General features: G+C 44.0%; 2 protein-coding genes across 2 annotated transcripts; both read left to right on the forward strand.

Annotated features, from left to right (window-relative positions):
- Positions 1 to 1,692: 1,692 nt before the first annotated feature.
- On the forward strand, positions 1,693 to 21,225 carry LOC139386225 (mitogen-activated protein kinase kinase kinase kinase 5-like). The gene is made up of 31 exons (XM_071131706.1): positions 1,693 to 2,052; positions 8,646 to 8,703; positions 9,995 to 10,085; positions 10,297 to 10,361; positions 11,181 to 11,236; positions 11,356 to 11,403; positions 11,701 to 11,743; positions 11,859 to 11,931; positions 12,038 to 12,169; positions 12,492 to 12,554; positions 12,696 to 12,777; positions 14,115 to 14,231; positions 14,425 to 14,506; positions 14,610 to 14,662; positions 14,818 to 14,879; positions 15,031 to 15,075; positions 15,190 to 15,210; positions 16,569 to 16,614; positions 16,756 to 16,915; positions 17,113 to 17,213; positions 17,362 to 17,403; positions 17,716 to 17,871; positions 18,159 to 18,219; positions 18,322 to 18,424; positions 18,684 to 18,742; positions 18,903 to 19,006; positions 19,253 to 19,430; positions 19,567 to 19,635; positions 19,778 to 19,870; positions 20,094 to 20,217; positions 20,312 to 21,225. The coding sequence occupies exons 1-31, from the start codon at positions 1,912 to 1,914 to the stop codon at positions 20,406 to 20,408; spliced, it is 2,625 nt and encodes an 874-aa protein (XP_070987807.1). The 5' UTR covers positions 1,693 to 1,911; the 3' UTR covers positions 20,409 to 21,225.
- Positions 21,226 to 21,737: 512 nt separating this feature from the next.
- Positions 21,738 to 27,249, forward strand: LOC139386261 (WD repeat-containing protein 20-like). Its single transcript, XM_071131757.1, has 4 exons — positions 21,738 to 22,249; positions 22,793 to 22,975; positions 24,104 to 25,480; positions 25,705 to 27,249. Exons 1-4 carry the CDS (start codon positions 21,779 to 21,781, stop codon positions 25,750 to 25,752), a joined length of 2,079 nt encoding a protein of 692 aa, XP_070987858.1. The 5' UTR covers positions 21,738 to 21,778; the 3' UTR covers positions 25,753 to 27,249.
- The last annotated feature ends 246 nt before the right edge of the window (positions 27,250 to 27,495 follow it).

Genomic DNA, 27,495 nt, shown 5'->3' on the forward strand with positions numbered 1-27,495 from the left:
TTTCCCTCTGAAATGCACTGTCAACTGTGGGACCTTATATAGGCAGATGCGGGCCAAATCATGGCCAATCAATTGAATTTACCACAGGTGGACTCCAATCAAGTTGTATAAACATCTTGAGGATGATCAATGGAAACGATGCACCTGAGCTCAATTTCGAGTCTCATAGTAAAGGGTCTGAATACTTAAACTGAAATACCTTATTTACTTTTCATTTTTAATACATTAGCAGAATTTTCTAAAAACCTCTTTGCTTTGTTATTATGGAGTATTGTGTGTAGATTGGTGAGGAAATGTTTTTATTTGGTCAATTTTAGAATAAGGCTGTAACAAAACAAAATGTGGAAAATGTTAAGGGGTCTGAGTACTTTATGAATTCACTGTACATACACACTACACTGACACTCACACAAACCCACACACATTCACATGCTCTAAATACACACACAACACACAGGAATAACGATACCACACGCACACTTTCACATTCATCATAAGCTGCTGCTAGACTGTTCTTTATTCTTACTCTTATTATTATCTATCCTGATGCCTCGTCACTTTACCCTGCCTTCATGTACATATCTAGCTCAAATACCTCGTACCCCTGCACATTGATCTGGTCTTGGTACTCCCTGTATATAGCTCCACATAGATCTGGTCTTGGTACTCCCTGTATATAGCTCCACATAGATCTGGTCTTGGTACTCCCTGTATATAGCTCCACATAGATCTGGTACTGGTACTCCCTGTATATAGCTCCACATTGATCTGGTCTTGGTACTCCCTGTATATAGCTCCACATAGATCTGGTACTGGTACTCCCTGTATATAGCTCCACATAGATCTGGTCTTGGTACTCCCTGTATATAGCTCCACATAGATCTGGTACTGGTACTCCCTGTATATAGCTCCACATAGATCTGGTACTGGTACTCCCTGTATATAGCTCCACATAGATCTGGTCTTGGTACTCCCTGTATATAGCTCCACATTGATCTGGTACTCCCTGTATATACCTCCATTCTTGTGTATTTTATTCCTCTTGTGTTAATTATTATTATTAATTTGACGTAGTTGGGGAAGGCTCATAAGCAAGCGTTTCACAGTCAAGTCTTGTATTCGGCGCATGTGACAATATTTGATTTGACAATATCATGCTATATAACCTGCTGTCATTCTAACAACAGTAGATGCATATTACAGTACAACACCTTTAGTGCTGTCAGCAGGTCCAGCAAATGTGTCCTCTCTTTTATTTTGGTTTTAATTTCTTTTCACCAATACTGGAGCAATGTGATGCCTTTGACTTATGTCCTTTTGTAGTCAGAGTTCATATATATATATATATATATATATGTATATATATATATATATATATTTTTTTTTACTTCCTCATTGACAATAACATTTTAGCTAATGATCTCTACCACTCTGAAGCATGGCAATTTTTCATGTGTATCGACATGCTACTGTTGCTCTACAGGAAGTCAGGCCATTATAAATGGTTTCAAACGAGAGCAGCATTGCATATTTGTAGCTCACACTTCTGCAGGCATGCCCAAGTGACAAGAGAAAACCCACACAGAGAACAAGAGTAACGCAGCTACACACACACACACACACTACAAAGAATGTCAAAAAGACAATGGTGAAACTAAGTCTCTCCTCCCCACCCCTCTCTCTCTCTCATACACTCACACCTTCAGAGACTGACACCCAACAGGAAATAAAACCAGAGAAAATGTAAATGAGCTTCACTGAAAATCAGAGATCATTTAGTTCAGGCAACAGAGTGAAAAAAGAGACGAGAGAAGGAGGGGGGTCTAACTGGTGAGTGAAGAAGGAAGGTGAGAGAAAGTGGTGTTTGTGCGACCTGCAGCAGGAACAGGAGTCAGTGGAGGGAGTTTGTGTATGTGTGTGAGTTTGCGCCATGTCCCAGGAGTAATGGACTCCCAGAACCGGGCTGCACTGGACATCTCCACCCGGAACCCCCAGGAGGACTTTGAGATTCTGCTCCGGGTCGGTGGAGGCACCTATGGCGAGGTTTACAAGGTCAGAGATAAAAACAACTCACAGCCAGGACATTTTCAGAGAGTTTTATGTTACCTTGTTGCTGTGCTTTTTACTTTTTTTGTGATGTTTCTCATGGTGGCCTGTGTTTCGAATGTCAATAGTCTGATTTACAATAAAATATTCAATTTTATTTGTGGCTGCAAGCTATGGTTTGATTTCATGTAGGCCTAAATCATGTCGCAAGTAAATTAACCTTGTTGGATTAGTTTATTCACATTCTCAGGAAGTTTAGACTTCAGTTTTTTGTAATTCCTGTTTCAAAAAAGGAAGTGGTTTTCGAAAAAGCATATATGATCAGATATTTTCATACACAGGTTTCCTTTCTCTTCATCTTTCACTTTTGGTTAGTGAACATGGCCCTTTGTATATTACATGAAAGTGTATTATCTCAATTCTGTGGAATATGTTTCCCCGAGTAGTGAAGGATTGTGTCATAGCTCACCAGGGAATAGAGGTTGATCTGTTGTCTTTCTTCAGGTAACTGAGTCCTATACTCTTACCATGAGGTCAGTTGTGTTTACCCCTCACAGCTCAACCCCAGTCAGTTACACTGTGACTTTGTATACAGCAATTTTGTTAATGGGCAGAATGTGTTCTATTTATTGTGACCACATTAGGTACACAATGTGTTTACCTCGAATCAGGATAGGGCCTAAGGATGTGACCAATAGGTGAGTTGGAACATCACATCCAGTCAAACAAATACAGAAGCTTGTCATTGATATGCATGGATGTTGGGAGGCAATATCCAACTGTATCTTTCAGTAACACTTGTTACAGACAAGTTGCAAGGACACATTCGATCTCTGAATAAGTCATATTGCATCCTGTCACAGAACTTTGCAGAAATGCAGTGTGTTTTGCACCTGTTTGAACACCACATGATGAGTGTGCTATTCAGCACCAGCCATGATCATTTCATTCAGTTGCTACGTATAGCATGAATTGAATGTGGAGCACACCATTTTCACTTTTATTCCATAAGGAACATTTTGTGTAAAATGTGTATCTTATGTGGAATTTATGCCCTTTCCAGAATCTTGGTATACTCTACAATGTCAATAATGGTATTGTAGAAGAAGGACAAAGATTTTATAATGTCATAAATGGTCTTACTGGACAAGCTTTGGCAGAGTTTGCCAGCTGCTGTGTTCAGGAGCTTGTCCACTGTACATGTGACTGATGCAAAGTAGGGGGGATATGAAGCGTACTTCCTCTCCCAAGAGAAACGGAGGCCACCGATAGATTCTGCTCTATTTTCACAGTGGTTTGCATTTATTCAACAACTTATGGTAGCAATGCCTGCGAACAGACAGTTGAATGTGAATAAATACACATTCAAAGCACTGAAGCCACAGGGGCTTTCACATACATACACTCACCCACAGGGGCATACACACAAGCTGACACATACAGGCACACACACACACACACACACACTCATCCACCCTCGAAGCCGGCCTATGTGTTGATTCAACAAGCAGACTGAACACTGATGGAGACCTGCAGATGCAGCACTTTGCTTACCCACAGTGTCAGGGAAACAGGCCAGCCTTGAGTGAGCATGTGTGGGAGAGGGAGAATAGGTTTGGTTAGCATGCTGTCTGTGTCAACAGTGTCTGGAGGGGGGTGGGGGGTCAAGGAAACAAAAATAAACACCAGAAAAATACCTGGACTTCTGCCAATATTTGTCAATGGGTCATATGTTAGTTTTTAGTTTTTCTTGTTGGGCAACTTTATGATGCTTCTCAGTAATTCAAAGAGCTGTGGGTTTTTATAGGTTGGTAATTCTGAACTCTATGTATCCACAACACCACTGTGGGTACATCTCTGTTGAACTACCTTGTTATCAGGCCTCCCAACTGTCCCTAGGCCTCCTGTAAACACTTCTGCTTCGGCACACTTCCATAAAAGCAAAATATTTGTTGGTACACATTGAACTAAGAATCCTTTTTTTCAACTTAAACTCCTATCTTCTATCTAGTGTAAATTAATTTGAATTTTTTGATAGCACCCCCTTTTGATTTGAACTAAACCTTCCATACATACAGTATTTGCCCATTGTAGAAGTGGTCAGAAAGGGACTATTTTGGACCTGAATGTCAAAACATTCAAGAAATAAAGGTGCTCAAAGTTGACCTATTTTGCTTTTAAATTAAACCAAATTCAACCATTGGTATTTTCCAGTGATGAAGACATGGATGTCTCATAGTATGGTGGGGTATGCAAAATGGGTCAAATTTGAGCACCTCTATCTCCTGAATGTTTTGGAATTCAGGTCCAAGAAGTCACTTTCTGACCATGGGCAAACATTTATGGATACTTTCAAAAAGTGATTGAATTCAAATGGATTTACCCTCCTATGCAAGTAGACTTGTTACATCTGTAGGCAGGGATCCTACTGATGTGACATTCAGAAGAACTACTTACACAATTCTCAAGTTTTCGATGCAATAGAATTGATCCCACAGGCTCATAGGCATTGACTCCACAAAGGACAGGATAAGGTTGAGTTTCAGCCAAGCCACAATACTTATAATACTGAAAACAGTGGGTTATTGTGATGTGACTCTGCCAATAAAATGCGATGACATTTTGTGCCGGGTGCAATCTTTGACAGAAAGTGGAAAATAAAGAAGTGAGAGAGTCATTGGTATTTACAGAATCTACACTTCACAATTAATGTGTATATATGTGTGTGTGTGTGTGTGTGTGTGTGTGTGTGTGTGTGTGGGCGTGTTTAACTATACTTGTGGGGACCAGAAGTACCCACAAGAACCGTAGACAAACAAGGGTCAAATGCATATTCTAAGGGGTTTACATTTCGTGACCCCACAAGGTTAGCTGTACAAGACTGTGTGTGTGTGTGGGGGGGGTAACTTCATCACTTTAACTGGGGAAACTCTAAGAAAGAGGAAGGGAGAAAAATCCTTCCAAACAAAGGTGAGAGGTGATCTACAGTTCTACTTTGTGAAGTACCACTGGGAGGAAGTTAAGTTGTGATGTTCCTAAGGTTCAGACACAGTGACACTCTTAAAGGTCACCTATCACCATTTACCATTGCACTGTTAAACCCATCCTTCATCCAAAACATGTTCTGCATTCGCCTATTTTTAGACATTTAATTTGAGTGATCATAAGTTACTGATCATTATCGACTGCCGTGCTTCTTAAAATAAATTTGTCACTTCGTCCTCTGAGTGTAAGAGCTTGTGAGTGTCTGCATGTGTGTCTATGTGGTGTCAGTCTGTCAACAAGGTCATTGACGTCACCATGGAAACTGCCTGGCTTCGATCACAACGTTTCCAGTGGTCTGCGAGATGAGCACTGTTTGTTTTGTGGCTTTTCTTCAGTGGCCATCTCTCTCCACTCAACCCAGCCCCCTGCCAGCCAACCCCATCCTATTATCTGTCTACTTTCCACTGTGCACATTCATGGGCTATGTTTAGTGTTGTTGTGTCAACCAACAAACAGGGTCTGTCATTGGTGTGCTCTAGTGTGTGTAGGCTTTGTGATTTGGCAATGCAGAAGTAATTAACAGAGTCTGGGCAGTCTTGGTAGGTGTTTTGACACACTAAACTCTTTCCTGAGAAGTAGTTGGTGAACCAGTAAACAAAACAGTGAACGCCACAGTAAAGCTACGCCAACTCAACTCTCATCCGATAATGAACACACATCTTCAATGGAAAGTAATTGTAGCATAAACTCATAGACCCAACATGATCCTAAACTGGGACATGCTTAACACCCCGGCCATCCTACAATCTAAACTTGATGCCCTCAATCTCACGCAAATTATCAATGAACCTACCAGGTACAACCCCAAATCGGTAAACACGGGCACCCTCATATATGTTATCCTAACCAACCTGCCCTCCAAATACAACTCTGATGTCTTCAACCAGGATCGCAGCGATCACTGCCTCATTGCCTGCATCCGTAAAGGGTCTGCAGTCAAACAACCACCCCTCATCACTGTCAAACGCTCCCTAAAACACTTCATTGAGCAGGCCTTTCTAATCGACCTGGCCCGGGTATCCTGGAAGGATATTGACCTCATTTCGTCAGTAGAGGATGCCTGGTTATTCTTTAAAAGGGCTTTCCTCACCATCTTAAATAAGCATGCCCCATTCAAAAAATGTAGAACCAGGAACCGATATAGCCCTTGGTTCACTCCAAACCTGACTGCCCTTGACCAGTACAAAAACATCCTGTGGCGTTCTGCATTAGCATCGAATAGCCCCCGCGGTATGTAACTTTTCAGGGAAGTCAGGAACCAATATACACAGTCAGTCAGGAAAGCAAAGGTCAGCTTTTTCAAACAGAAATTTGCATCCTGTAGCACAAACTCCAAAAAGTTCTGGGACGCTGTAAAGTCCATGGAGAATAAGAGCACCTCCTCCCAGCTGCCCACTGCGCTGAGGCTAGGAAACACTGTCACCACCGATAAATCTACGATAATTGAGAATTTAATTGAGCATTTTTCTACGGCTGGCCATGCACTCCACCTGGCTACCCCTACCCCGGTCAACAGCCCTGTACCCCCCCACAGCAACTTGCCCAAGCCTCCCCCATTTCTCCTTCACCCAAATCCAGATAGCTGATGTTCTGAAAAGCTGCAAAATCTGGACCCCTACAAATCAGCTAGGCTAGACAATCTGGACCCTCTCTTTCTAAAATGATCACACAAAATTGTTGCAACCCCTATTACTATCCTGTTCAACCTCTCTTTCGTATCGTCTGAGATCCCCAAAGATTGGAAAGCTGCCACGGTTATCCCCCTCTTCAAAGGGGGAGACACTCTACACCCAAACTGCTACAGACCTATATATATCCTACCCTAACTTTCTAAGGTCTTCGAAAGCCAAGTTAACAAACAGATCACCGACAATTTCGAATCCCACCGTACCTTCTCCGGTAGGAGTTTCCGAGCTGGTCATGGGTGCACCTCAGCCACGCTCAAGGTCCTAAACGATATCATAACCGCCATCGATAAGAGACAATACTGTGCAGCTGTATTCATCAACCTGGCCAAGGCTTTCGACTGTCAATCACCACATTCTTATCGGCAGACTGAACAGCCTTGGTTTCTCAAATGACTGCCTCGCCTGGTTCACCAACTACTTCTCAGAAAGAGTTTAGTGTGTCAAATCGGAGGGCCTGTTGTCCAGACCTCTGGCAGTCTCGATGGGGCTGTCACAGGGTTCAATTCTCCGGCCAACTCAATGATGTCGCTCTTGCTGCTGGTGATTCTCTGTTCCACCTCTACGCAGACGACACCATTCTGTATACTTCTGGCCCTTCTTTGGACACTGTGTTAACTAACCTCCAGATGAGCTTCAATGCCATACAATTTTCCTTCCGTGGCCTCCAACTGCTCTTAAATGCAAGTAAAACTAAATGCATGCTCTTCAACCAATTACTGCCCGCACCTGCCCGCCCGTCCACCATCACTTCTCTGGATGGTTCTGACTTAGAATTTGTGGACAACTACAAATACCTAGGTGTCTAGTTAGACTGTAAACTCTCCTTCCAGACTCAAATTAAGCATCTCCAATCCAAAATTAAATCCAGAATCGGCTTCCTATTTCGCCACAAAGCATCCTTCACTCATGCTGCCAAACATACCCTCGTAAAACTGACTATCCTGCCGATCCTTGACTTCGGCAATGTCATTTACAAAATAGCCTCCAACACTCTACTCAGCAAATTGAATGCAGTATATCACAGTGCCATCCGTTTTGTCACCAAAGCCCCATATACTACCCACCACTGCGACCTGTATGTTCTCGTTGGCTGGCCCGCGCTTCATATCCGTTGCCAAACCCACTGGCTCCAGGTTATCTATAAGTCTTTGCTAGGTAAAGCCCCGCCTTATCTCAGCTCAATGGTCACCATAGAAGCACCTACCTGTAGCACCTGCTCCAGCAGGTATATTTCACCGGTCACCCCCAAAGCCAATTACTACTTTGACTGCCTTTCCTTCCAGTTCTCTGCTGCCATTGACTGGAACGAATTGCAAAAATCACTGAAGCTGTAGACTCATATCTCCCTCACTAACTTTAAGCACCAGCTGTCAGAGCAGCTCACAGATCACTGCACCTGTGCATAGCCCATCTGTAAATAGCCCATCCAACTACCTCATCCCCATACTGTTTTTTATTTATTTGTATTATTTTTTGCTCCTTTGCACCCCAGTATCTCTACTACTCTACATTCATCTTCTGCACATCTATCACTCCAGTGTTTACATTGTAATTATTGCGCCACTATGGCCTATTTATTGCCTTACCTCTCTTATCTTACCTCATTTGCACACACTGTATATAGACTTTTTCTATTGTGTTATTGACTGTATGTTTGTTTATTCCATGTGTAACTCTGTGTTGTTTGTGTCGCACTGCCTTGCTTTGTCTTGGCCAGGTTGCAGTTGTAAATGAGAACTTGTTCTCAACTAGCCTACCTGGTTAAATAAAGGTGAAATAAAAAAATCTGTCCTGAGGTCAGTGAATCAGGTTATACTCCCCCTTCCATAACAAGCCCACTGACTGATGCAGCTGTCTTTTACTCAGGCTCGGAACAAGCAGAACGGGGAGCTGGCAGCTATCAAGGTCATCAAGATGGAGCCAGGTAAAGAAGTCCCCTCTGTTACTACAGATACTAGAGACCACACATCAATGATTTATATATACACTAGATGACTGATTGGGGGTGCTTTGTTGAAGCCCCCGTGCCTCCATCTTGGCACTCCCACACCATTGTAAAAGTATTTTGGAAGATATAGAAATGCATTTATTAATGTCTCCATTCGTTTTTTTAATAAAAAACATGAGCTGGAGCACACCCAAAGAAAATGATTCTATGTAGAGGTGCTGACTAACGGCAAATAAACTATAAACTATAAAAATAAAGAGTTGCACACTCTATATATAAACTCCCAGTAATTTACTGGGTAAATCACCAATGTTTCATGATCACTTTGCCTTCTTCAGGGTAATGTCATGAATACTTGAACCAGGTTATGTAGACAACCAGTGCAATTAGTGCAACCAATGACCAATAGTGAGGGGTGTGTCATAATTATTAAGTTAATTAGAATGAATTGATTGAAACTGTTAAAAAACAATAGTTTATGGCATATTACATTTATTAGGCTATTGTTATCATATGGAAACATAACTAAATATTGTACATAATATTAGCATCAACATATATTATTGATTAATTCAATTTCACATATATATATATTTTATTGTTTCCTATTTCATTTTTTGTTACATGTAAACTTTTGGTTCAACTATAATGCATAATAAGCATCATCAACAGGGGGACATATTGGGTGTACAACAAAAAATACTTAAATTTTATTTTGTCCTTGAAACAGTTAATTGAAATACTGTAGAATTCCATCCATTCCTATGGAGGACTGCTCCTACTGGGGAGGGCCAATATGGCCAACATGGTGGCTTCAAAGCCTCTCAATGGCCAATACATAGCATCAGCAATCCAGGGTTTATATACTGTACATCATCGGTTCAAATACTATTTGATATCTTTCAAATACTTGGAGCGTTTACTTTAACCTGTCTGGAGTGCCAGGTGGGCAGGGTTTTGGTCATTCTAGACATTTATATTGGTTCCATTACAACAGGCAAGCTCAATCGAGCACAAAAATAGTATTTGAAATGATTTCAAGTAGTATTTCAACCCAGGTCTGAAAGAAACAAACCTTTCAATTCACATTGGTATCATATTTCTGCAGTAATGCAGGTGTCAAATGTTACCGTTCCAAAAAAGTAGTTGGTAACAAACCAAGATTATGTTGTGGTGCTATATTGTGACATCATCTGGCATCCATATGCACTGCAGTGTGGTACATGGTATAAAATTATATGAGATGATTTGACCTTTTCCCACACAGAGGAGGACTTCTCAGTAATCCAGCAGGAGATCGTCATAGTGAAGAGCTGCAAGCACCGCAACATTGTGGCCTACTATGGCAGCTATATACAGTGAGTGGGCACTGAGCAGGCCCTGCCACACACAGCCACATATCATACACTAGTTGGAATAGGATGATACGGACTAATTGGAAATATTATCAGTTGTGATCATGATAAAGTTACTGGGAGTATAACCCTTTCATATGACAGATAAAGTGTGTGTGTGTGTGTGTGTGTGTGTGTGTGTGTGTGTGTGTGTGACATGCGTGTGTGTTTCCAGGGCCAACAAGCTGTCGATCTGCATGGAGTTCTGTGGAGGAGGCTCTCTTCAGGATGTTTACCATGGTGTGTTTGTGTGTTTGTGTGTGTGTGTGTGTGTGTGTGTGTGTGTGTGTGTGTGTGTGTGTGTGTGTGTGTGTGTGTGTGTGTGTGTGCCAGCTTAGGTTGATTTAGGATTTATCTCTTCAACTGAGAAAACTCTGAGAAGGAAGGTGAACATATCAGACAAACAAAAAGCGAGAGGTGATCTACAGTATGTGTGAATGAGAGACAAATAAGTGGTTTGATCAGGCTTTGAATACAGATCAGTCTCACAACCAGCCGGGTTTACTTTGTGACGAACATCTGGCAGGAAGTCATGTCATGTTATGATGTGCCCAAAGTTCAAACACAGGGACACTCTTAAAGGTCAACTACACAACTACACTATGCTATCTAGAACCTTAAAAGGTTATTTGGCTGTCCCTATATGAGAACCCTTTGAAGAACCCTTTTTGGTTCCAGGTAGAACTCTTTTGGGTTCCATATAAAATCCTTTCCACAGATAATTTTACGTGGAACCCAAATAAGTACTACCTGGAACCAAAAAGGGTTATCTTATAGGGACAGCAGAAGAACCCTTTTGGAACCCTTTTTTTCTACTGCAAAACCCCTCTGCCCAAAACATATTTTGCATTTGCCTATTTTTATAGATTTGAGTGCGTTCCTCATCATTAGCGACTGCTGTACTTCTTAAGACATTTTATCACTTCGTCCCCGAGAGAGTGTGTGTTGAATACAGGTGTGTGTGTGTGAGTGAGAGTATGTGTGTGGGTGAACTGGAGCAGATTACTCTCTACCACTGTAACAGAATGTCCTACTTCACCCCCTCTTTTCTCCCTCTAGTGACCGGGCCTCTCTCTGAGCTTCAGATTGCATTTATCTGCAGGGAGATGTTTCAGGTAAGATCACTCATATCACACGTATAGAGTATAGAGTGTATAACATGTCACTTTGGTTGTTATAGATAATAGTTGCTTTGATATCAACACGTATCAGTGTACTAACTGTCTACCTGCAGGGTCTGGATTACTTACATGGCCAGAAGAAGATTCACAGAGACATAAAGGTGAGATGACCAGGGTTGACTCCCTAATCTGCTGGGATGAGTTAGGCCTCTATAACGGTTATGAATGGCCCATAGGGGCAGGAGCCTATCTCCTGTTTCAGTAGCATGAGTCAACTTGATGTACTAGAACACCTCCTAGACAGGACGCTAGTCTGTCACTAAGGACCGTTCTGGCTCAGACAAGGCTTGCTTTAAGTTAGGATGCAATGTTTGTTGTGTTTTCATGCTGTCCAGACAGAATATACTGTACACATTGCTCTGTCATGATCGCTTGTGTCTCATCTTCCTGTTGTCCAGGGGGCCAACATCCTCCTGAATGACCAAGGAGAGGTGAAGCTAGGTGTGTGACTGTGAAGCCCTAAAACACTCAACAGGCGATAAATCATGACACTTAAATCATAGATTTTTGTCCTCACATATTAAATAGGTGACATATTTATTGTCTGGCTGTTTAGCGGACTTTGGGATTTCGGCACAGATCACGGCTACTTTGGCACGGCGGATGTCCTTCATCGGGACTCCTTACTGGTGAGGTTGCAGGTCAAATGAGTCCCCTCCATGTGGCTCTTCTCGAGGTTGTATGTGATGTCAGATGGTCTTGATGTTGATGGTAGCGGTGGCCCGTGTCTTCCAGGATGGCGCCAGAGGTGGCTGCCGTGGAGATAAAGGGGGGTTACAATGAGCTGTGTGACGTGTGGTCTGTGGGAATCACTGCCATCGAGCTGGCTGAGCTGCAGCCTCCCCTATTCGATGTGCACCCACTACGGTAATCACAAACACACTCAAATCATTCCTTTAACCCACACACACAACATTCTTTCTTACATTCACGCTCCCCGCAGAAAGAATCTAGACTTTCCTCCTTCCACACCCCCTCATGTTCCAGTTGGATATACATTCATGCTTTTAACAAATTACGCACATGCCTACCCCACTTTTTATTTTTTATTTCACCTTTATTATATACTTTATAAGTCAATTAAGAACAAATTCATATTTACAATACTGACCTGTGACGACACACACGCACACGCACACACACAGACAGACAGACACAAACCTCATATTAAAATCTTGTCTTTTCTCAGGGTGCTGTTCCTCATGTCCAAAAGTGGCTACCAGCCTCCTAAACTAAAGGAAAAGTCCAAATGGTATGCAGTAAGACCATTACTATCCACCTGGGCTGGGGCAATGATACCTGTATTCCTTCATTAATTCAGTCAATTAATCTACGGTCTGTAATATGCAGTTGGTTAAAACAACAGTATTTTCTTCTACCACTTTCATGTTAGGTCCTCGATTTTCTATAACTTTGTCAAGACGATGCTGATCAGGAACACTAAGAAGAGACCCAGTGCCTCAAAGATGCTGACAGTGAGTAAACCTCAAGAAACACAGAGAATGTCTCTCTTCTCTGCTCGATCTTACTCACCCACCTCTCCTCTTTCTCCTTGCCTCACCTTTCCTAAAACTGCACTAGCTAGAATGGTGCAAAATCTCAAGAGTCCAGCAGAGTAGTCTGTCTGACCTGTACAACAGACAAGTGGTGAGGAAGGCAGAATCCATCCTCTCTGACTGTACCCACCCCCTACACCATGAGTTCCAGGTGCTATCCTCTGGCTCCCAGTGTAGATTCCCCACTGTTAAGACTAACATGTACAAGCACTCCTTCACCCCCTATGGCCATTGCCCTTTTCAATACATGGAAGAGAGGCAGGTAGGCTAGGAACAATGATTTTGAGGATGATGACGGTAATATGTTGTTGATGATGGTGCTGTTGACGTTGATGAGGTTTTTTAGTTTTTGTCAGCACATTGTTGATATGTTGTTGATGAGATGATCTAAGAACGCACTGAACACTTTACTTATTAGGCAACTTTGGCTTGCTATACTTTTGTGGTGCTGCTAACGTCGATCACTAGTAGGTCTACTGTGTACACTGAGTATACCAAACATTAAGAACACCTTCCTAATGTTGAGTTCCACCCCCTTTTGCTCTCAGAACAGCCTCAATTCTCCGGGACATGAACTCTACAAGGTGTCGAAAGCATTCCACAGGGATGCTGGCCCATATTGACTCCAATGCTTCCCACAGTTGTGTCAAGTTGGCTGGATGTCCTTTGGGTGGTGGACCATTCATGATTCACAGGGGAAACAGTTGAGCATGAAAAACCCAGCAGCGTTGCAGTTCTTGATACAAACCAGTGCACCTGGCACCCACTACCATACCCAGATCAAAGGCTTGAGCTCCTCTATTCATGTCTTGTAGTACCTGTAATCCTTTTTCACTTCCTAATTTCTCTCTCGCTCTCTCTGTCTCTCTCTGTCTCTGTGTCTCTCTCTCTGTGTGTCTCTCTCTCTCTCTCTCTCCCTGTCTCTCTGTCTCTCCATGTCTCTCTGTCTCTCTCTCTCTCTGTCTGTCTCTCTCGCTCTCTGTCTCTCTCTCTCTGTCTCTCTCTCTCTCTGTCTCTGTCTCTCTCTCTCTCTCTCTCTCTCTCTCTCTCTCTCTCTCTCTCTCTCTGTCTCTCTCTCTCTCTGTCTCTGTCTCTCTCTCTCTCTGTCTCTCTCTCTCTCTCTCTCTCTCTGTCTCTCTCTCTGTCTCTCTCTCTCTCTGTCTCTGTCTCTCTCTCTCTGTCTCTCTCTCTCTCTGTCTCTCTCTCTCTCTCTCTCTGTCTCTCTCTCTCTCTGTCTCTCTCTCTCTGTCCTGCAGCATCTGTTTCTGACCCAGCCGTGTCTGAGACAGGATCTGATCTTGGATCTGCTGGAGAAGCTGCGCCACCCTGAGAAACTGAAGCCCTGCCTGCCGTCTGAGGAGGAGGACGTGGAGGTCAGAGCATCACACACTTGCCTTCCACAATCAAACACACACACACACACACACACCATACAATCCTATAGTAATAAACATTGTATATACAATAAATATGAATAATAAACATCAATACACATGATCACACATTGTAAAAGACATGTCAAATGTAAATGCAGTACTCATGGCTATATGGTGATATCTCCTATAGGTTGTGGTACCTGGCTCCTTGAGAAGGATTCACTCCATTAACAGACACAACCAGGCAGAGAGAACCAACTCTGACATCAGCTGTGAGATATATTCAGTTTGTTTTTTCCTTTGTGAACCTGTCCAGGAAATGTTATCGGTTGTATACATGTGCAACTAATCATTGGATTGGTATGTGTGTTATAGTGGAGCAGCTCTACACCAAGAGACCAGTAAAGACAGCCCCACCAGAAGCAATGGTACGTGTCTGTGCATAAGCGTGTGTGTGTGAGTGTGTCCATGTGCGTACCTATGGTGCTATCCATGCCTGTGTACCACTGTGCTTCCCAGTACAAACGTAGGCCTGCGTGTCTTATTGATCAGAGTCGTCTGTCATTGTCTTTCTGTGCTTCAGGTACGACCTACAGTACAGTGTTCCACACTGGGATCCACTGGCAGCGACAAGAGTCTAATCAGGTAAGTGGATTACTGCTTAGCAAGCCAATCACACACTGACTGAGGGATCCATCATCTCCAAGTCTTACAGGGCAAATGATCCAATGAGTAATGAGAAGACCACTGTTGACTACCGATCTTAACCAGCACTGTGTTGATCTCGTTCCCGTAGGGACCAATGCCTGGACTCGGATGATGACTACGATGACGTGGACATGTAATCCTAACGCACACTTGATTATTCATTCATCAGCTTGACATTTCTTCAGTTGTACATTTGTCTGATTCCTTTGACAACCCTCTCTTCCTCCTCTCCACACTCTCTCCACAGTCCCACCATCTGCACCAGGAGGTAAGCAATCCTACTGAGACATATACGTACTTCACCCATTCCCTCTGACCTATGTTTCTGGGCCCGCATTCATAAGGCGTCCCAGAGTAGGAGTGCTGATTGATCGGCACCCCCTCTCTTATCCATTGTGGTAAAACTCTTCCTAGATGAGCACTCCCACTCTGATACACTTAGTGAACACAGGTCTGGATGTACATTCTTAGAAAGAAGGATTCCAAAAGGGTTTTCCTATGATGAAGAATACTTTTTTTTTCCTAAGTGTGTACTGTATTTCTCGGATGGGATGGAGTCGATGGACTGCTCTCAACATCATTGTCTTTACCATGCTTGTAGCATAGACGGGTTGGTTGTCTAGTAACAGAACTGAAGCGTGCGTAACTATGGGACATGCTGAATGCACTGAGGTGTCTGTTTAAACTACTAGCACACAGCTCAGACACCTATCCATACCCCACAAGACATGCCACCAGAGGTCTCTTCACAATCCCCAAGTCAAGAAAGGACTATTGGAGGTGCACAGTACTACATAGAGCCATGACTACATGGAACTCTATTATTCCACATCAAGTAACTGATACAAGCAGTACAATCAGATAAAAAAAACAGATATAAATACACCTTATGGAACAGCAGGGACTGTGAAGAGACATACACACACACACACACACAGGCCCAGACACACATACACATTATAAGACACGCACTCTACACACACGTACAGATTGATGTTGTAATGTAAATATGTGATAGTGGAGTAGTGGCTACATTTATTGCATTAAGTGTTTTGAAATGCAATATTTTAAATTGTATATAACTATCTTATTAATGTTGCTGGACCCCAGGTAGAGTAGCTGTTGCCTTGGCAGCAGCTAATGAGGATCCTTAAATACAGATGGGACAAAATAGACAGGGTTGGCTTAGACTGTTGACAACATGTAAACTATATTTTGTCTCCAAATGTTTATTGAAAATATAAATACATTTACACAATGAGCACTTGTTGTCTCTCAAATACATCGTTACATTTGTTGGTAGCAAGCTAGCAAATGTTTTTCCATATTATGACATGAGTCAAAACACCTCAAAACAAGACATGGTATCAATAAGAAGATACAACGAGCTGAAACGAGATACCTACTATTCCCCACATGGCAGTCTCTTGTTATTGTTGCTAACTATCTGACCGTTCAGAATGATAACAACACCCACCTTCCGGCCACATCGATGCGCACATAATTTTCTGGGACGTTGTCAGCCAACCCGTCTATATAACAGAGCTTTATGGGAAATTCGATTCAAAGATTTGGCTAAAAACAACCATCTGAAACACTGAACTATTTATGTTTCTCCCTGAACAGCGAAACAATCCCACTAGATGACATCCCACCCCCACTCCCTCCTAAGGTATACAACAACTACATTTTTCTAAACTACAGTATGTCAATTTGTTACCTCTACAAATCCCATGTGTCTATAAATATGGTGTTGACATACAGTTGATAAAGGCCACATTTCCAGTGCCTGACTTTATGTTTTCCCACGCAGCCCAAAGTTTATACCAGTTCAGAGGAGTTTGTGACAGGGGAGAACGAACGGGGCCGGATACTGCGCACCCTCTACGCCCCATCACCGCTCCTGCGGACATCTAGTGGCACCCACACACGCCCTGTCCCTCGTCCACGGTCCCAGCGAAACGTCAACTCCGGTGAGTGTCAACTCCACTCTTATCCCTATTTGTTACCTACAGTTACAGATATAGGATCTTCATTTGATCACCCGGTTGTCCCTTCTGAATTGCGTACCATGTACAGTGAATGACCTTTGACCTGTGACATTTACCCTGAAGCGCATCTTCTCCATGCTCTCTGATGTACAGTAACAACATGATTGTGTCCCCTGTAGACCCTGTTTCCTTCCCATTACACATAACAGACAGATCAGCGGGCCTCCAACCGCCTGAGCTGCCCCCCAAGAAAGACAGGAGAAGGAGACAGCCCCCCCAGGTATGGATGGGACCAGAAATTAAAACAGCACTTAATTTTTCCTTCTGAGTGGTGGACCATGAAAACGCATCACTTGTTGGCTCACAGAAATGTGGATGAACTGATTCCAAAATGCATGTTTAGAATAGGTGTCTGATTTCTATTTTAGGATCCAGTTGAATGTCCCAGTCCTGTGCTGAAGAAACCACCAGTAAGTTTGTCCACCAATCTCACGAGTACGTCACTCTACAGTTTACAACAGTTACTGTAACTGTGTATCGATGCACTGAGTCGTACTCACACCTTTATCTGGAACACTACACACACACTATGAACAATGAGAGTGACTCCTGGGCCCGTTCATAAAGCGTCTCAGAGTAGGAGTACTGATCTAGGATCAGTTGAGTTTTTTTTAGATCCTAATGAAGTTGATTATATAGACATGAGGGAAATGATCCTAGATCAGCACTCCTACACTGAGATGGTTTATGAATATGGGTCCTGTTCTCCACCTCGTGTCTAGGTGTACTTCAAGAAAGTATTCCATGGTTGTCCGTTGAAAGTGAATAGTTCAACGATGTGGGACCATCCGACAACCAAAGACCACCACCTGATCCTGGGAGCAGACGAGGGGATCTACACCCTCAACCTGAACAGCTCAGAGGCCACCATGGAGCTGGTGAGAATCTGCTCGAATGTCTTTCCATGTCTGCAGCGAGGCTAGATCTGGTCGCATTGCGTGCTGACAATAGCGAGATGAACGCGTTCCAAAGCCCTGGACCAGAGCTATAGTCAGGCTGAATTTATGGTCTTTGAGATTAAGCTCATGCTACAGTATGACAGCACAATTCAGGAAGATGGATGTTGTAGGTACATTATTGCATTTTGCTTTCATATTGCTTGTAATCTCTGTTTAACTCTACATGTGCCTCACTCATCCGCTGTTCTCTTCCCCCTCTCCTGCAGCTCTATCCAGGAAAGTGCAGCTGGGTTTACACCATTAGTAATGTCCTCATGTCAATATCAGGTGAGATTCAGCAAGCTATAGTCATTCTACAATACTAACATCTGTAAAATAAATTGATAAAATAATCTGAAATCATCTGTGTGTGTGTGTTTTCCTCCACAGGTAAGTCGTCCCAGCTCCATTCTCACTTACTGAAGGAGTTGTATGAGCAGGCCCGAAAGGAGCAGCGAATGGTGGCCTTGCCAACCCACAGACTATTGCCTAGGTAACCTTATAATCCATTGCCACACGCTAGTGCCGGGTCTTATTCATTAGTGAACACCGTAGCAAAGCCTTTCCCAACAGAAGAGCAAAACAAGCATTTCTTATTGGATAAGCTCAGTAGTAGTCCCTCCCCGTTTAGGCCCATTTCCTTCCGCTTGGTTCCTAGTGAATACGACCCTGGTGTTTGTTGTTGATTATAACATTTTCTCCCCCTGTAATTAGTATTATTCATCAACATACATCTTATTTCTTGTTTGCAGGAAGTTTGCTGTCTCATGTAAAATACCGGACACCAAAGGCTGCAAGACCTGCTCAGTGGGTGAGAAAAGAGGAGTTGAGAATTCTGTTTAACTTGATAAAAAAAAAAAGGGTCCAGGCGATCAGTCACTGAACTTCAGTTGTAACATGAGTGGTGGGTTTGAATTCAAAGTTGATTTGACTTCAAGTGTCTGCTAAATGACTGTTAACGCTCCCTCCAGCCAGCAACGTGCAGCGAGGCTGTGTGTTCCTGTGCTGTGCCCTGGAGACCAGTGTGGTGCTCCTGCAGTGGTACGAGCCCATGCATAAGTTCATGCTCATCAAGGTGAGTACACACAGGATCTCACAGCATCCCTTCTCATCATCCTGCTGCCCACTGTCTTCCTGGGTCCTATTCAGTAGGCACATCGTAGCAAAACAGTTAGCAAAAGACCTAAGTTCAGGTAGTTCTTCCCTGTTTCGCGCCGTTTCAAATAGTTTTCTCCCTACTAGACACAACCCTGTATTGACGTCTACTGTCACAGCTGACAGTCTCTGACTACTTCCCTGACTGTGTATTTGTCCCCTGCAGCACTTTGACTTCCCCCTGCCCAGTCCCCTGCGTGTGTTTGAGATGATGGTGGCTCCGCAGCAAGAGTACCCTCTAGTGTGTTTCGGGGTACACAGGGGCCCCAGTCCTGAGCAGCCCATTCAACTGGACAACATGAACCTCAACTCCAACACCTCTTGGTTCACCAACACTGGCTTAGGTACTATGAACTGAATACTCAACTGGACACATCACGGGCTTGTTTCTATGAACATACAGTTCAATGAAGTAGTGAGCTTTCTTCTTAGTTTGGACCAATCTAACAGATTTGTTGTAACTGTGTGTTTGTGTTCCAGAGAGCCGGTGTCCTGGCACAGTGCAGGTGAACCAGCTGGACTGTAACACTCTGCTGGTGCTCTTTAAAAGTAAGTCATGTTGTTATCATCACCATCCTCAGGAAGAGTAGGCTAGTTACAGACCAATGACGGTGTCTCTATCAGTCTATAAGAGCAAAATTAAATGTGTAGGAAGGGCTAATGTGTGTGTGCCTCTCTGCCCTCTGAATAGATTCAGTACACATAGTGGGCCTGGAGGGGGCGCAGAGGAGCCACTGGACGCTTCAAGCTGAGACCACTTTCACTTTTGATGTGGAAGCTGTAGGTAAGAAGGGGAGGAGTAGAAGAGTATGGTCATCATGATACAATCATTGTGAGGTTTGAGGGGTGGGGGGAATATTGGGATATGGAGGGCCTACTGCACATTCTCACCCTCTGTCTGTCTCTCTGTCTGTCTGATGGCCTAATTTACATTCTCACCCTCTGTCTGTCTCTCTGTCTGTCTGATGGCCTAATTTACATTCTCACCCTCTGTCTGTCTGGTTCAGTGTATTTTGAGAACACTCTGCTGGCCATGTGGCGTCATGGCTGGCAGAGGAGAGGAGAGGGCCCAGACATACTGCAGGAGATCACAGACCCCAAGAAGACCTACCGTCTAGTGGGATCAGACCGGTATGTGTGCCTGTATACTTTCATGGGATACACACTCTCACACACACAAAATCAAGTAAATATAGTTTTGATTGACTCATTAATAACCCCGCAGGATAGTTGTCATGGAGACGCGGCAGTGTGAGGACCATTCGGGGCTCTGTAACCTGTACATCCTGGAGATTGCCGAGAACTATGTCCCAGTACCTTGAGAACTCTAGAACATGGAACCGAGCTCAAAGTAGCACCCCTGCGAACACTCCAAGCAGCAGCCATGGCACTGTGTTGTCCATGCCAAACAATACTGCTTTGCTGCTGGTTTAAAGGAGCACAGCCTGAATTCATCCCTCATAATATGTGAGCAGCTTCCACTGCCAGCCCACACAGGCAGACTGTGCCCAGACACACATGTGCATTCATTCCTCCACAAATACCTATTTATCCTGTAACAGTACCACAGTACTTGCCCTCTGCTGCAACCTGGTCTCAGAGCATTTCATATTATTCTGTATGTAAATCAGAGGCACTCCATATGCTATGTTTCGTATGGTATGTATTCATTTGTGAATGTCCATCACTAATTTCGTATGATATGTTAAAAATTACAATTCCTATTATGTTTTGAATTTGCAAAATGTACAATATGTAACAAATTTGCAAAAGTACGATATGTTACGAATTCTAGCTAAGTGGCTAATGTTAGCTAGACCAGGGGTTAGGGTTAAGTTTAAGAGTTAGGTTAAAGGGTTAGGGGAAGGGTTAGCTAAAATAGTTAAGGTTAGGGTTATTGGAAGGGTTAGCTAACGTGCTAAATAGTTGCAAAGTAGCTAGAATGTAGTAAATTATTGAAAAATTGCTAACTATCATACTAATTTCAGTGTTCCGGAATTACATTTACTATGTTACGTCCAGTCTTTGAGACCAGGCTGTCTTTTTTTCATCCACAGGCTCACACACATAGGGGCCTACATTTCCCATCACATTCAATTCAAATAAATGGGGAACGTTACCCAATAAAGATCTTCCAAATCTGACTTATTTTTCATAACACTGGAATGTCAACAAGTGGCCAACTAATTTCACAGTGCATGAAAGTGTTTTTGGAGTGACAAAGTTGAATTGCCCATAGACACTATTCTGAATGGAGCTCCCACTTTTCTGAGGTCTGCACAGACTGCAATGAAGCCTTCAATTAGTGAATTGTCCTGATAACAGGAAAGGAGGGCTGTTTTAATCATATCAGGAGGTTGCTGCAAACTGATGTGGTTTTAACACAAGTCGAATATGATTTGCTAGTTCATGATGGTCAGCCAGAGGGATGAATAGCAAAACTTTAAATCACCTCCTTCTAAACATCAGTAGTCTAGCTGCAGCTCCTCATTACAGATGTATGGCAGCACCACTCGCACTATTCGAGGGGGTGCGCGCTACCTGTGCTTCGTTGGCTGTAATAACTAGGCTACCATGACCAATGATTTCTGACATTTGAAGAGGGTCTCTCGGCTTGCTCACTGAATAGTAGTCTTTAAAATAAATGTGCTTGATGACCCATTAATTTATTGGATCTACATGCTCACTAACTATGCCAGTCGCTCCCATTTTCATTGTAGTTTCGAGTATTATTTCCAGGTCAAAATTTCAGTTTCCTGTGAGGCTTGTTTGTAGGCTTCTAAAAATGGCCGGTGATGGAGGCGCTCTGAAGGATATCAATGAGATTAAATCCCAGTTCAGGACTAGAGAGGGTTTTTACAAACTACTGACCCTCTCGGATTCACAACAACGAGGCGGACTACCTCGGGGTTTGTCCGCAGGTACCACGGTGGGCCCCGGGGGTGGACCGGGTTCGATACCCGGTGGTGGTGTAGGTGTGGTGCAGGGGCCCGGAGCTGCCTCCAGCAATGCCGCAGCCAACTCCTCTCCGGCGGGATTCCTCCCTCCTGTCAGGGTCTCCATGGTGAAGCTTCAGCCGGAGGACCCGAGCGAAGAATCCGAGAGAGTGTGTTTTAACATCGGAAGAGAGCTTTATTTCTACACCTACACAAATATAAAGAAAGTAAGTTGAATAACGGAGCTTGCAATTAATTGACGACTGAGATTGATTATTAGCTAACGTTAGCCACGTTCGTTTGAGGCAATCGAATCATCGTGCATTCATTATTGTCTTGCTAAGCATCAGTAGACCACAGAAAATGTTGCATGCAAGTAAAGGCGTGTAGACGGTGTGGCTGGAATGCAACACTGTTGCAACATTTCAGAAATACAGTTTCAAGAATGTAGCTGCAGTGATGTTACAAGTAGCGTGTCATTTGTGTGACAGCAAATGTTTGCATCCGGTTTTACACCACTCAATCGTGGTTTTGAATTCCAAAAATGCCTGAATGGGGAAGAATCTCAATATAAAACACGTATTTCCTCTATTCTGCCATATACAAATGTATTTTTAACATGCACCAAATTGAACTTCCACAAAGGGGACAATCACTGAAATAGAGCATAAACAGGGAAACATTTTTGCAAAGGCTCTTTTGAATGACCTTTACTGTCACTTGTTCTTTCTAAAAGCTGCTTGCTCCTAACTCCCTTCCCCTGTGTGTAGGCTGTGGACCTCAGTAAACCCATAGACAAGCGTATCTACAAGGGCACCCAGCCCACCTGCCATGACTTCAACCAGTACTCTGCCACAGCAGACAGTGTGGCCCTCATTGTGGGCTTTTCAGCAGGCCAGGTTCAATACCTGGACCCCATTAAGAAGGAGACAAGCAAGCTCTTCAATGAGGAGGTGTGTGCGTTGTGGGTTTGTCTGTTCGTCCGCCTGTCTCTGTCTTCTTGTCTGGGGGGGAGCGAGCTATAGCCTATGTCTGTGTTGGGGGGGGGGGGGGGGGGGGCGGTTGAGCTATAGCCTATATCTGTGTTGCCATTTGCTTTATTTCATAGGAATATTTGGAACACTGAAAATACTTTTTTAAGAGCTCTTTTGAAGTATTGCCTGCCTTTTTGGAGAATAATGTTCTTAAAGGTCCAATGTAGCCATTTTTATATGAATATAACATTTCTGAGTAACAATTAAGTACCTTACTGTAATAGATTTCTGTTAAAATGGGTAGAAACAACAACAAATTCTCAAGCAACAACAAATTCTCAAGCAAGAATTTTGCTAGGACTGTCTGGGAGGGGACTGAGTGGAGAGGGTAAATTTGAAAACCAGTAGTTATTGACAGAGAGGTTTGGAACTCTCTGTTATTGGCCTACTAACCAATTTAGTGAATGCTGATGTCACCATGGAAAACTGAAACTACCGCACATGCAAACCTGCTGATTAGAAGGTCTGTAGATTGTATTTTAAACTAGCAACTATCAGGATTTTTTACATTGATAAAATGTTTCATCAGCTGTTGTACAATATGATATTAAACACATGAAAAACAGATTTTTGGCTGCACTGGGCCTTTAATTAAATTCAGAAGCTGGAGTGTGATAATGATCAAGTGTACTTTTCTTTGCCTTTGCTTGGTTTCTCCTCTAAGTCAATGAACCTCCTCCGGAGCACTGGATCTAAATCCACTCCCTCTGCTGTTCTACCTCTGTCACAGAGCTCAGATATACCAACATTTTCATATCAAATCCAACTTTTGGAGTGTAGAGCTTAAAGCTTCACTGTCCAAATACTGAGTGCACTGTAGGTCTGGTTTTTCAGACACATATTAAACCTAGTCCTGGACTAAAAGCACTTTAGGAGGACATAGAACCACTAACAGTTCAGATATTAGTTAGTTGTTGTGACAGTTGCCCTTCTCTTTCAGATACATCTCCTACCATTGTCGCTGAAAATAGCATATAAGCGTGTCTCATGTTCCCGTGTTGCTAACATAAAAATCTTATTCTCCTCACACCCCATGTCACCTTTCAGAGGATGATAGACAAGTCCAAGGTAACCTGTCTGAAATGGCTGCCCAAGTCAGAGAATCTGTTCCTGGCCTCATACGCCAGTGGTCACCTCTACCTCTACAACGTGGAGCACCCGTGTGGCACCGCCGCCCCGCAGTATTCCCTGCTCCGCCAGGGCGAAGGTTTTGCCGTCTACGCCTGCAAGACGAAGACGCCCCGAAACCCGCTGCTGCGCTGGGCCGTAGGAAACGGAGGCCTTAATGAGTTTGCCTTCTCGCCGGACGGCGTGCATGTGGCGTGCGTGGGCCAGGACGGCTGCCTGCGTGTCTTCCACTTTGACTCCATGGAGCTGCAGGGCGTGATGAAGAGCTACTTCGGCGGCCTGCTGTGCGTCTCCTGGAGCCCCGATGGCAAATACCTGGCCACGGGCGGCGAGGACGACCTGGTGACGGTGTGGTCGTTTACGGAGAGCCGTGTGGTGGCCCGGGGACACGGCCATAAGTCCTGGGTGAATGTGGTGGCCTTTGACCCCTTCACCACCAGCCTGGGGGACGAGGAGCCCATGGAGCTGAGTGGCAGCGAGGAGGACCTACAGCAGGGGCCGCTGCACTTTGGCCGCGTGCGCACCAGCAGCACGCTGTCACGCCTCTCCCGCCACAGCTCCAAGGGCGGCTCGCCCTCCGTCACCTACCGCTTCGGCTCGGTGGGCCAGGACACCCAGTTCTGCCTGTGGGATCTGACGGATGACGTGCTGTACCCGCGGCTGCCTTTGTCCCGTGCCCTCACCAACACCTTCGGTCCCACCATCCCCTCCTCTGTCAGCGGCACCATCAACAACACTACAGGCGGAGGGAGTGGAGGGGTCGTAGGCGGGGTAGAGGGCCACCACCACCCCACCACTAACCCCCACCAGCCCCCCACCATGCCCCTGCCACTCCCCCGCTCCCTGTCGCGCTCCAACTCCCTCCCGCACCCCGCCGTGGCCAATGTCTCTAAGGGCCAGAGCACAACAGAGGGCGGGGGAGGGAGCGGAGGGGGCAACGCCACCCCCTTCAGTATCGGCCGCTTCGCCACGCTCTCTCTGCAGGAGCGGAAGTCGGACAAGTCTGGAGGGAGTGGGGTGTGCGGGGAGAAGGAGCACAAGCGCTACCATAGCCTGGGAAACATCAGCAAGAGCAACGACAAGATCAACGTAGCGCCACGCAGCAGTCGCCTGGACGCCGCCAAGGTCCTGGGCACCACCCTGTGTCCGCGGATGCACGAGGTGCCCCTGCTGGAGCCCCTGGTGTGTAAGAAGATCGCCCACGAGAGACTGACCGTGCTGGTATTCATGGACGACTGCATCATCACCGCGTGCCAGGAGGGCCTCATCTGCACCTGGGCACGGCCTGGTAAAGTGGTGAGTCCTGCGCCCAGCGTGCGTGACGTTATGGCAGCGAAACATCTATCAATGAATAATGCTCTGTAGGCTGTCCTATCAGCTTTTAGTGTAGTAGTTTACACTCCAAGTTATTTGAAAGGACTTCTGCTCTTGAGTATTTATGGATTACTTGCCATGAGTCTAAACTTTCTTCCTTTCTCTCTCTCTTTCCCCTCCTTGACGCTGCCTGTCCCCTCCTCCAGAACTTGACAGCACAGAACGGGAACTCTCCCAGTGGCACGGTAGTATAGCTGGAAGTGGAACTTTGCACTCCCTCCTCCCCCCACTAAACCCCCATCATGGCTGAAGAGGGGCCAGCATCTGCACCCGATCATCACAGTATTGCACCCCTGATGTACCCCCTTGCCTTTCACCACTTCTCTTTAGAAAGACTACAAAGCAAAATGTGGACCGTCCCTCTTTTCCCAGAAGCATAAAGAAGGCAGACTCCTCTCCACCCTGCTAACATTACAAAAGTCAGTCATTTTATTTATTTATTTTACCTTATCACAAGACTTAAGTAATTTATATTGTAAATAATTATACAAATACTCTATAAATTCAGAGGATAAAGAGTATTGAAATAATGACTCAAGCGAGTGAAAACAAAATAATATTACAATGTGTAGATCCTATATTGTACATAGCGACACAGTTAACATTGAATGTCTGCAGTTAGGGACCTGAAGATGTAGTGTTTTTGTGTGATAGAGGTCCTTGATTTGTCGTGTCCCTTGACGCAAACTGGTTTGGTTTGTCAATAAAGATGGACGCATTTAGGGTCTTCGGCATCAAAGACTTGACCCTCGTGCAGTACAGAGAGCAATCTTCCTATGGCTGCTACTGCACTCTTCAGCTGAGACTGTCTGCTCCCAGGTATTCTTGTTCCTAACATGACAGCACAGAGTGACACACTGTACACACATATGCTTTCAATCAGTGTAGCTTCCAATAGGCTCCATTCCACTCACACCTGCAATGCCTCTTGCAAGATTTTGCACATTCGACAGTCATAATTTTAGCCCACAGAAGGAAACTAGAGGCAGTTTGTCTTGTTGTGATTTCTCTTTTGTGTTATGTTCATTTATTTCAAGTTATTTCAAGCTACTGATTCTAACTGGACTGTATTATTTGTGGATTCTCTGTACGTGATATCCATGATATTCTACCATCCTGTGGGCCTTGCATCAAACCATTGTTTTACCTAGAAATGATTTAGTGTGGGTTTTGAGGTTCGGTATGCTGAAAGGCATGCGACAACAAATGAGTCAAACCTACTACTGTGATAACACCAGACTAGAAATGGTGGTGGACTAACAACAAAAAATGTGTGGAGAAGAAGTGACTGTGTTTTTAAGATCTGGCCAGATAACACTTGGTAACAGAAACGTTTACTCTGGCAAGTTCAAGGGCCTACCATCTTATTAGTGTATGTCCTAATAACAGTTGTGAATAGCAAAAGGTGACACTAAAACCAAGACTCAAATCATTTAATGTACACTGAAGTCTACCAACTGACTGAATGCCTTGTTCAATACCGCAAGACAATGGGAACTAACCATTTTATACCAAGGGAAGAAAATCCATTCCATTTGTTTCTCTTTTTGACCGTTTACAGCAAACCATAGCATGTAATGTTTAATTCAGTGTGCATTATACATATGCCTGAGGTGATGACGTTAGTGGCAAATGATATCACAGTATCAAGTTTGTATATGGAGATCTGTTAATAAAATTCTAAACCCAAATGCTACTTGTAATCTCCATTTTATTGATTTGCAATAGGAATATCTGAATCTAATTCAGTTTGTTATAAATACTCCAGGTTAATTATCACAAAATAGAGGTTTATCTTGTCATCCAAGATCTATTCACTTGTTACCAAAGTTTAAAGTTTTATTTTCCATGACTGATAAATGTGAAGATTTATGTTTCTTGAACATTGAAACCCTGTTGTGATTTTCATCATCTCCGGCACCCAGAATATTTCACTT

Source organism: Oncorhynchus clarkii, chromosome 27, assembly GCF_045791955.1.
Source record: "Oncorhynchus clarkii lewisi isolate Uvic-CL-2024 chromosome 27, UVic_Ocla_1.0, whole genome shotgun sequence".
NCBI classification, from domain to species: Eukaryota; Metazoa; Chordata; class Actinopteri; order Salmoniformes; family Salmonidae; genus Oncorhynchus; species Oncorhynchus clarkii.